This window comes from Buceros rhinoceros, unplaced genomic scaffold (assembly GCF_000710305.1).
Source record: "Buceros rhinoceros silvestris isolate BGI_N320 unplaced genomic scaffold, ASM71030v1 scaffold10579, whole genome shotgun sequence".
Taxonomy (NCBI): Eukaryota; Metazoa; Chordata; class Aves; order Bucerotiformes; family Bucerotidae; genus Buceros; species Buceros rhinoceros.
The window spans coordinates 17,187-28,104 of NW_010429765.1; the positions used below are offsets into that span (position 1 = coordinate 17,187).

The window sequence follows — 10,918 nt, forward strand, 5'->3', positions numbered from 1 at the left end:
CAAGGGCATCAGCGACTGGTGAGAAACAAAGAAGGTGAATTCTTTCTTATTCTGTGAGAGATGAAATGCCTATGCCAGCTCTATATGCAAGATCCGTGGAAGTAGTTATACATACAAAATACATGTACAAAGTAACTTTAAACATGAAGACTTTTACAGCCTTCAAGTGTATACTAACTCTGCTCATACTAACTTCAGTATGAAGTGAGAGCTGAGGTGCTTTTCTAAACAGAGATCTCATCCAAAATAAGGGCATAGTTTGAGTTTTCTTTTTAAAGAGAGTATATTTTTGGTAAATTTAAAACTTCCTCTATTAAATTCTTATATTTTAAAAAGATATATGGAAAATCCATCCAATCATTTTAGAGTAGATATCCTGGTGTGTGATTACCTTCCTGTCTCAGGGAATAACATATACTGGTCTGTTTGCTAGTACTGTAATAGTCTTAGGTGATACTGTAACAAAAATAATGCAGTTTTCCACGTTGTTTTACTACTCTTCCATTCTGTAACAGAATAATACAAAGACCTACTGCCAACAAATCCAGAAGGAGAAAAATGCCTTGTTTTTCAAAAAAATAATCCTCTGCAATGTAACATCCAATGACACAGGACCTGAAACAGAAATAATTTCAATTTGTATAAATATTTTTATGCGTTAGAACATTCTATAAACATCTAGTTTATTTTACTGAATTGTATAAATATATGTGGTACGCAATATGCTTCTTACCTTCAGGGAGCAGGAAAATAATGTTCCACATGCCTTTTCATTTACACTGTATAACTAAATATACCATCCTTGACTGCTCTTTCTTCTCTTGCAGGTGGCAGGACTTCCTTGTAGCAGCCCAAGAAATTTGTCAGGTTCACAATGAATTGGATTAGAATATGGATTTGAACTAAAACTAACTCAGTAAAAAAGGCTAAAATTTAACTAGATCATGTCCCTGCTCTGGCTTATTGCAGGGCTGTGTGAATATTTCTGCCAGTAGAATCAAGGGAGTGAGAAAAGAAAGGCTGTTTTTTTGGCAACAGGGCTTGCTTCTCCCAGATTAAAATGATCGTAAAAAAAACATTCATGTTGCCGTTGCTTCCGTCTCTTATTTCCTGACTTACGTTCATTAGCACAGAAGCTGAAGGGATATCCTGCATCAGTCTTTTCTCCCAGACAAACATACCACTTGGCTGTCAATGTATCTATCAACCTTTGCCTTAAAACAAATTAACTTTTGGTTATCGTCCTATGTATTGGCATTCTGATTGCAATCTTTAAAATATTTCTAGCCCACTATAACTAGTTTACAAACACTTCTTATGCTTACACAGTTTTTTAGCTAATGGTGGCCTATTGTTGCCCTCTGTTCACTTTTCTGAAGTTATTTACAGATGCTAACCATACACCTCTCTAAAAAAGTCTTAGGTAACTTCATGTCAGGAGGTCACTCTGTGGGGGCAGTTAGACTGCTGTGTAGGGAGTTAGGTTGTCATACTGAACCCTTATGTAGAAGAGAATACATGTAGAATATTCCATTTATTTTGTATCTGTTTTAGTTAGCCAAATTGTTCGAAGGATTTTTAGACATTTTAAAGAGCAGAAAGGCCTATACATGCAGAGAAAGTCCATAGTATTGCAGAACTAAAAATACAAGATTTGACATTTTTAAGAGTTAACTGCTGCTAAAATACCTTACTAACCATAAGCAGTCGAGTGCACCAAAGAGGAGATAATTGTTTCCTAATCCACTATATAACTTCTTTGGATCCATCTGAATGAATGGGATAAGTATATCAACTCCTTCATAGCTGAAGAGTTCCTGTTGAAATGTTCATTAAAGCAATATATTTCTTAAATAATATTTACTAAACAGTTACATGCAAGAAATACAAAGGAAGTTGGAAAATGTAAATATTTATTTTGCAATAAATTTGGCTCGCTTGTTAGAGCAGATTACATTCTCTATGGTATACATAAGAAAAAGAGATTTGCAGGTTTTCCAAACTGATAATCTCATTTGTTAACAAACTTCCATATAGTCATTTAAAAATCATGTAAATTAGCAAATAAATAGGTGAGACACTTCCTAGTGGACTTCCGAGTAATTTCACATTTTAACTGTCACTGTCACAGAAACCAGTTATCAGAACTGGCTTGTTAGTGATGAACTACAGTTGACATCTGCTTTTGAAAAATAATGAAAAAAGCAGTATCCTTTAAATGAAAATTTACCATGTTTTGACATTTTCTTCACAGTATGTGGTACAAAGATACATACCTTTCTGTGGAGATTGTTTTCACACAGAGCAGACAAAACAAATAATATATCAGCTTGGATTTCCAGTACAATGGCATCTTCTTTCTCTTTAGATTTGTTTGCTGCATATTTTAGGATGTCTGTAAATGAATATGTTTAATACATGTGAACATCCTATACACAATTCAGAATTCCATTACAGCTGCTGATTTAAAAAAAAATCAATTTACATCAAGGGATTTTTAAAGGAATCTACTTATGCTGTTCAGTTTTACAATAGCTTACAATAGAAGTGCAGCACTCTGACACTGTAGTTTCATAGACTTTGTTCTTGGTGACAGGGTTAATGATAGCAGCTTGCCCTGACTTCATCCTTGTTCTCTGTGCTGCCTCTTTTATTGTGCCAGTGCAATGAATTCAGGGAACTGATCTGAATTAAGGAATTCTTAGAAAAAAGCAATGAACTTACTGATTTGCTCTACTGTACAGCCTAAACATTTGTACTGACAAACGTGGGAGAGACATAAAATAATCCACTGCTGAGAAAATCAGCCTTGGAACCAGTATGTGAAAGAGCATTCAGAAACAGAACTCACCCAAAGTATGAAAAGTTACTTGAATCTGATACATAAGGTATAGTGTTAATTTTGCTTTCACTAAAATCTATAAGGTTCCACAGAGTTTTCACTGGAGTTCAGCTTTCAACTGAGGATCTTTTATTGCTAGGCCTTCTATTAGAAGATACTCTTTGAATTTCAAAGGATCTTACCTATTTTGTTTCTTCCAGTATGACTCTTTCAGAGTACTAGAAACTTTTTATTTTTTGTAAGAAAAGAACTTAAACCAGTGTGTACTGGAACTTAAATGAAATGTAACAGTAGGTATGTGTTACTGAACAAGAAAATGCTCTGAAATCGCAAGAGCAGTGGTTAAGCAGTTTTATTCTTCATAATGATATTAATATAAAAGTACACTGTTATAAATTTTCTTCTACTCTAAAGAGGAGTTGTGGAAAACAACACTGTAATAGACTTAGGTAGAACAAGGCTCATGGCTGGAGTTCCTAGGGGCCACTGCGATGAAGTTAAAATGAACAAATGCAGTAAGCTTTCACTCTGAAATTAAACACCTAGGCTTTTACAGTTGTCTTTTTGGCTTAATTAGTTCTCTGTGTTAAAGTTTAACAAAATTCAAAATCAAATCAATTGCATTTTGGATTAATTGTTTGAGGCTGTTTAGTTTTTTAGCAGTACAAGAAGTAACACACTAAAACTACAGCAAACAAAAACGTGCAAACAGTCTTAATGTCAACAGAAATGTACTAATTTAAGTACAGCAATACAAATTGTGCTTTACCCAGTAGCTGGCTAATTGCTCCCTGGTCACACAAATTAAGGTTCACGGCTTCATCGTAAAGGGACACGACAGATCTCAGCACTCTCAGGCTGTACCGTATTTGTGCAAGTTTGTTGCCACGACCACCTGTTCCATGGAAACTGTTACCTTGACCAAAGAAAGGATCTGTGGAGCAATCACAATGAACAGGGTTTTTTGGCAGACAGTGTACATTCAGAATAATTATGTGCCCTGCTAAAAAAAGGCTTATCAGTGTAAGCTAAAACGAACCAAACAAAAAATTCGTTAATGTTAGAAAGGCTTCTTGTTTCAAACCATCTAATAATAAGCCTTTCTGTGTAGGGCTATACTTTTTACATTCATAAGAAAGATATGATTTTGGTGAACATTTACAACGTTTTTAAGCTTACTAGGTTAATGAGCAGTCTCCAAAACTCAAAATACCACAAACCAGCTTTAGTCTGGAAGCTGTCTTACTGCATACAGCTCTAAGTTTGAGTTAATGCATCCTGCCTCTTGGCAGGAATGACTGGTTGGACTTGTTGCCACAATTAAGTGTATCTGACAAGCTTAAAACATGGGCAGTTGAGGTGTGTGGCTGCCCACAAAACGGAAGGAATATCAATATAGTGGTACCCAGGGAATGGGCCACCAGCTTATCCTTCAGTAGAAAAAAAAATGTTGCTTTTTTTAGAGAGATTAGTTTCTTAAGCGACCTATTGAAAAAGAATAATTCTGACTTCATGGGTTTTAGATTTTTTCCTTCCTGTCAAAGAAAGTAAGTCCAGTTGAATTGTGTTTTGAGGTGACATTGTATGAAAGCCATAAGCATCTACTGACCTTGGCCTATACACCATTCTAGAAACACAAGGAGAAGAGTATTCGCTTGGCAGGACAAATATTTATCTACTAACAAGGGAGCCACTGAAGCTAAAACAGCCATTGCATGAAGTTGTAATTCTTCATATTGGGCAGCAGACCAGTCATGAAATCCAGGCTTTTGATTTGGTTTTACATAATAAAGCAAAGCTGGCATCACATCGTTTTCACTGAGAAGCTGCAGAGTCAAGAAACAGAGAAAGAGACAGCTAACAGATTTCACACACAAATAAGAAAAATTTCAAGCAATAAGTCAACTTCATCTGTCTTACAATAAGAAAATTATTTTTTATTGGGTAAGTATGTCATGAAGACTACGAGTACAGACAAGATCTGTTTGTGTTCTGTAACATTCTCACAGACTGTGGTTTGTTAGATGTTATTATGTTCTTCACACATATTTCAAAAATGTTTTGCAGTTGTTGCAGTACACTGTTGTGGACGCTGGGTGGCAGTATAGACGCTCGGAAGATCGCGGGCTGTGACGGGAGGTAGGAACCACCCACGAAGGGCGAGGCCTCTCTAGGGACCTATATAGCCCTCTGTGCTGCGCAATAAACCGGCCATTTTACATCCTCTGTATCAGAGTAAAGTGCATAAATGTTCCCCTTGACGGAAGAGGTCACGTGCCAAGAATCACAACAAGTTGCCACATGCAGTCACTTGTCAGCTAATTTTCCTAGCATGGTCTAGGTTTGTAACTTTTGTAAAACAGAAACTGTATGCTGTTTTCAGACAGCAGGACTCCGTCTCAAGCTATGGATGAATTCTTGATTTGGAGAACAGCAGATTTCACTCTACTGGACTATGCCAGATGAACAGCTCAACAATACTCCTGTGATTCTTTTGATCTTTTTTTTAATCTTCTGTTCTGTTACAACTTACCTGTACAGCACATGGGTCTTTAGAAAAGACTGCTATTACATTAAATAGTAACTTCTTGAGCTCGAAGTCCTCACATGAGTGGGTAAGTTTAAGACCTTTGACCAAAGGGTTGGGAATTTTCACTATGAAGGAAATTGTAGATAAGTTACAAAAAAAATCATAATTAAAAGTAAAAATAGTGTAATTATGCAGTATAAATTCTCTTACCTTCAGTAAATGTTGCAAGTACTATCAACAGCTTTGCAAATCCACTTTCCTAATAGGCATTCAAAAAACATGTATTAATTAAATTAAACTGCAGTGAAATTAAGACTTAAGATTTAATTTTAATTTGGGTTTTATTTTTTTTTAACACAGAGCTTAATGTGTCCTATGGTGGAATCAACAGAATTTTATCGAAGAAATCAACCATTTGGACAATACTAACTAGCTATAGTCCTAAGGGTACAATTAGTTAAACCTATGTCTCATTCAGTCTAAGTCTGAACTTGTATGGGGAAGTCCCAAGCACATGTATCCACTACTATAATCTACCACACACACACAAAACCCCCCTGTATTCTCAGTACTGTTAAAGTTGTGGGTTTTAAAATGCAATTGTGCCCATGTGAGTTTATACACCAAGGGTTGTCAGTATATACAACTTTGTGCCTTCAGTACTAATACACTTATATTCAACTTCAGTGGATTTACAGGTAAGCACATGAAAACTGCATGTATGAGCAACACGCATTTACAAACATTGCATATTAGAAATTTAGAAAAAAAAAAATCTTGTCATTCACAGCAGGAGTGTCTAAAATACCTACGGATAGGACCAAGGTCAGGCATTGTCTATGCAGCACATTAGAGGCAAAAGAGCTGTGTTTCTGAGGTGATTAGAAGCCATGGTTGCCAGGACATTGCTCTTCTTGAGCAATAAAATACATTAGCTTGGCCTCAGTACTCTGGCAAAGACATTACAGAGCTTTCCACCAGCTCCCACAAGGAGCAGAGCTCACAGAACACTACACAGACTTGCCCACAGAATCACACAGTTTTATTAGATTTGCAGTAGCTTTTTAGATGCATTCCCAAAAAGCTGGGCTCAGATTTGTTGAATCTAGCTCTGGAAATTAGCATATACACATTCTGACTTGCACAATCAGGACAATATTGCAAAACTACTTTGAAAGAAAATATTGACGTATGTAGCTATATTGCCTATCAGCTTTTGTCTCTATGGTAGCTATATTCTCTGTCCAAAACCATTGCAAAGTGGTTAAATAAAAACAACATTAAAACTTATTGATGTTTTCTCCATGCTGATTAATGCTGTACTAAATTCTGATGGAAACCAATAATCAGTCACTAGACAGTCAGCTTTGTTCTAACACAGAGATAATTAATATCACTCTAAGCTTTACTTTACATGTATTTTCCAATTTACTTGTAGTGAGAAAATTATTTTCCTTTTCCATGGCTAAGATTCCTGTGCTGATTTCTGAATTATGTTAAATAGAAGCCTGAGTTTTCTGAAGTTGCTTGGATAGTATATTAAGCAGAAAAGAGAACATTCTGATGAAAAATTCTCTGGTATTATCTACAAGGCAGAGTTCAATGGTAAAGTTAATGTTTTTGTCCACCTGGTATTTATACCTTGTAGCTTGTAAAATCTCTAGGGAGGCTGAGAATACAGACTCTAAATTAAAACACTTTAATTTTTCCGTGCATTGAAACAATTCTTCTTCCTTGTAGTATAAGGAATTAAAAATAGGTGTCCTGGTTATTTGTCTTGTAGGACAGATAAATACAGCCAGATAAATAATTTGAATGTTTTAGACATCAAATATGTTGCTGCATAGTACAACAGACATTTCATAATGGTTAGAGATAATGGAAAGTTTGAATGAAAAATCTGTAATCTTTGTTACAGACTATTAAATCTATTTAGTAACATAGCCAATTGGGAAAATGCTACTCAAACTGAAAAATTAATTCCCTGAAAGGAATCTATTCCTGAACAGCCAATAGATCTATAGGAATTTGATTGTTTAATCATTCAGTATGTATGTCACAACTTCATTTAAAGATGTAAATCTCAACTGTAAAACCAAAGGAGCAAAAGAATATTAAGATCTATAAAAAGTTAACTTGTCTGCAGTTTCCTCATTAAAATTCTGGAATATTACTGAATAATGAGTCATCTACTTTTTAGGCAAGTCATGATACTGCATGCTGAACTGCATTTATGTGACCTAGTCTTAGAAAGCATTTACATGCCTCTTATAAACTAGATCCAAGTAATTATTTTTTCATCATCTTATCTAGAGCTTCTGAGCTGATGTTTGGTTATGAGGCACAGGTAGTTCAGCTGAATTTGGGCTGTACTCCTACATCTCCAAACAAGTGAGATTTAGTGCAAAACTTATTATAACAGAATGACACATCTGAGAATCGGTACAAGAATACATGACTTAGCATGAATAGTGTTAGTGTAATTTTCAAAGTACTAAGTAAGGCTGATGCTAATGATTTACAGATTTGAAGTCTCTTTTAGTAAAAGGAATTGCAGAAAGAAAAATGGTTTTTTGCTCAGCAAATCTAAGAAAGGGGAAAGCACTGGAGACAGAGTAGAACAAATACTAGAACACTAAAGTGGCAGAATACTGAGTATATAATAGTAAAGGAGAAGTTATTAGTCCCTGGAATATAACTGAAATACTTACAATCATAGGTGCTGCAGGGTTTTCAGCTACTAATGTTGCAATCACCAAAAGATTGTTCCGTAGCTGACGATCATAAAGCCGGAAACCATTCATGAGAAGGTCTACAAATACTTCCATCAAGGCACTTAGAAGAAAGTGAAATGCATTTTACCTTTTCTTTTCATATTCTAATTTAAGACAGCTCTAGGTATATGAATCCTCATTCAGCAACATACCTTTCAAAGCTTTAGGGTTTAAATGCAAGAGAAATAACTTAAAACTTTATTATGAAATGGATTCTTGTGTGTACCACTACACATCCAATTTAAGCATATATGCAAGGTGCATGTATTACAAATTGCACCTTCCACTTTATGAGTTACAATTAATTAATAGAAAGACATATTATTTTCTCAAGCATGGAAATGGATGTTGTTGAATGATTATTGAGAAGAAATGGTCTAATCCTAAATGTTACTAAACCCTAAATAGTTTAAACAGTGTAACTTACTAAGGGAGAACCTGTTAATCACTCCATCAGAGGATCTAGAACTAAGCCTTGTATATCATAGCATAGAATTACCTACTAATTTTATAATATAAGCATTTCAGTAATACTGACTTATGAGCCTAACATGTAGAGCTTGAAAAAGGTACAACTAACAAAGTGATAGATAGGGCTATACCTCCTGCACTATGCTGCAGGACAACGTGACCTCCTTCTTGCCCTGTAGCAGAAAGAACTGGTGGTGGATCGCTGTGTTCATGAAAAAGAGAGGCTTGACAATTAAAGTTTTCAAGTTGACTGGACGTGCTTTTAGTTGGACTCTGGCCACCGAGTTGTAAGCTAGCTGGCAGGCACCTCTTGGATCGTGTATCATTTCCTGCCATCTCATAGACCACAGTACTCTCTAACTTGCTGAAACAGAAACAGATGCCTGAAGGGTCTAAATCATGGGCTGCTTGGCTATGAGGTCTGATTCACTAGTGCTTCCATTTTTGAGAATCAGATATGTTAATACTGAAAACTTAATGAAAGTTAAGACTTAATGACTGAAAGAAAGAACTCGATTCCCCGTTTGTATTTTCTGCTGCACAATAATTTTCTGCCGCACAATAATTTTCTGCCGCACAATGACAATGCTTTAGATGTCTCCAAAAGGACAATGTTAATTCGTTAAATGATTCTCTGTACTTACTGTACGCATTCCAAGCTACTGAGCTGATTAACAACTTCATCTTTTGAGGTGTTTTCTAACAGGTTCCACAGGATTTCTGAGGAGCGGAACATCAGCTGTCCTGAGGGATCATCGCCATTTAAATACAAACAGAGTCTGCTGGCTGCTTGGGCCTTCATCATAAGTCTGCAATTTACTCCTGAAATTATGAAAATCTGAATGCTTAATTCCCTGTAGGTCAGTAGTTGTTTTAGTCATATTCAGGAAACCAATGATGTAAGATCAGAGGTAATGAGATTATTGAAAGAACAGTTTGTACTAACCAGAGCTGGAGAGATGCTGGAGAGCTTTAAGTACCCATAACTTCTCAGTAAGTTGATTTTCAACTAATGCTAGTGACAAAACAAGAGTTTCTGCTAATCCTCCTAATTCAGCCATCTGAATTTTATAGTTTGCACTTGTTGGCTGGTAACCTGTACATAAAATAGGTTTAGTTATAATGCAGTAAATACTGAAAATTTTGGTTACTTCATAAAATATTCATCCTTTCTCAATAAAAGATTGAGAACCAAGTATCGTATTTCCTCTGTCCTAACATTAATTGAAAAAAATAAAATCTACTAAACAACAAGAGCTGCTTTTCTTATATCTGAGTATTAATAGTCCCTAAAGCATATCCAGCAGACTTACCCTCAAGATGACTAAAATGAGATATAAACAAATTAATTGCTTCCTAGAATTTACAGAATGAAAGAACAAGCAGAGTTATGAGAGGTGAAAAACCTTCTTCAGGTCATGAAATAAGTTGTTAGTGCATGATCTACTACACCATTTAGATACATGGAAGTCTATAAGGTCAGATGGGATCCACCCAAGGGTACTGAGAGAACCGGTGGAAGTGCTCACCAGGCCACTTTCCACCACTTACCAGCAGTCCTTACTAACTGGGGAGGTCCCAGTTGACTGGAGGTCAGGAAATGTGACGCCAATCTACAAGAAGGGCTGGAAAGAGGATCCAGAGTACTACGGTCCTGACAGTCTGACCCTGGTGCCAGAGAAGGTTATGGAGCAGATCATCTTGAGTGCCATGACATGGCATGTACAGGACAATCAGGAGACCAGCATGAGTTTATGAAAGGCAGGTCCTGCTTGACTAACCTGATCTCCTTCTATATCAAGGTGACAAACTTAATGGATAAGGGAAGGGCTGTGGATTGTCTACCCAGAATTTAGTAAAGTCTTTGACACTGTTTCCCACAGCATTCTGCTAGAGAAACTGGCTCCCGCGGCTTGGATGAGTGTATTCTTCACTGGATCAAAAATTGGCTGGATGGCTGGGCCCAAAGAGTGGTGGAGAAGGGAGTTCAATCCAGCTGATGGCCGGTCACACTTGGTGTTCCCCAGAGCTCAGTATTTGGACCTGTTCTCTTTAACATCTCTATCAATTATCTAGATGAGGGGATTGAGTGCACACTCAGTAAGTTTCCAGATGACACCAATATAGGTGGGTGGGTGTGTCAATCTGCTCGAAGGTCGGGAGGCTTTACAGAGGGATCTGGGCAGGCTGAATTGATGAGCCAAGGCAAATAGTGTAAGGTTCAACAAGGCCAAGTGCTGGGTCCTGCAGCTGAGTCACAACAACCTCCTGCAATGCTACAGGCTTGGGAAGAGTGGGTGG

At 36.6% G+C, this 10,918-nt stretch overlaps 1 protein-coding gene across 1 annotated transcript in view; it reads right to left on the reverse strand.

The window, feature by feature from the left end:
• Positions 1-10,918, reverse strand: part of CFAP69 (cilia and flagella associated protein 69) — a gene marked incomplete at its 5' end in the record, with an annotated part of 30,290 nt that overhangs the window by 11,871 nt on the left and 7,501 nt on the right. Inside the window, 10 exons of the mRNA XM_010142782.1 lie at positions 534-615; positions 1,699-1,817; positions 2,277-2,395; positions 3,612-3,776; positions 4,452-4,668; positions 5,376-5,497; positions 5,583-5,631; positions 8,084-8,207; positions 9,262-9,439; positions 9,564-9,713. Of these exons, the coding sequence (XP_010141084.1) occupies positions 534-615; positions 1,699-1,817; positions 2,277-2,395; positions 3,612-3,776; positions 4,452-4,668; positions 5,376-5,497; positions 5,583-5,631; positions 8,084-8,207; positions 9,262-9,439; positions 9,564-9,713 (1,325 nt within the window). The remainder of the gene's footprint in view (positions 1-533; positions 616-1,698; positions 1,818-2,276; positions 2,396-3,611; positions 3,777-4,451; positions 4,669-5,375; positions 5,498-5,582; positions 5,632-8,083; positions 8,208-9,261; positions 9,440-9,563; positions 9,714-10,918) is intronic.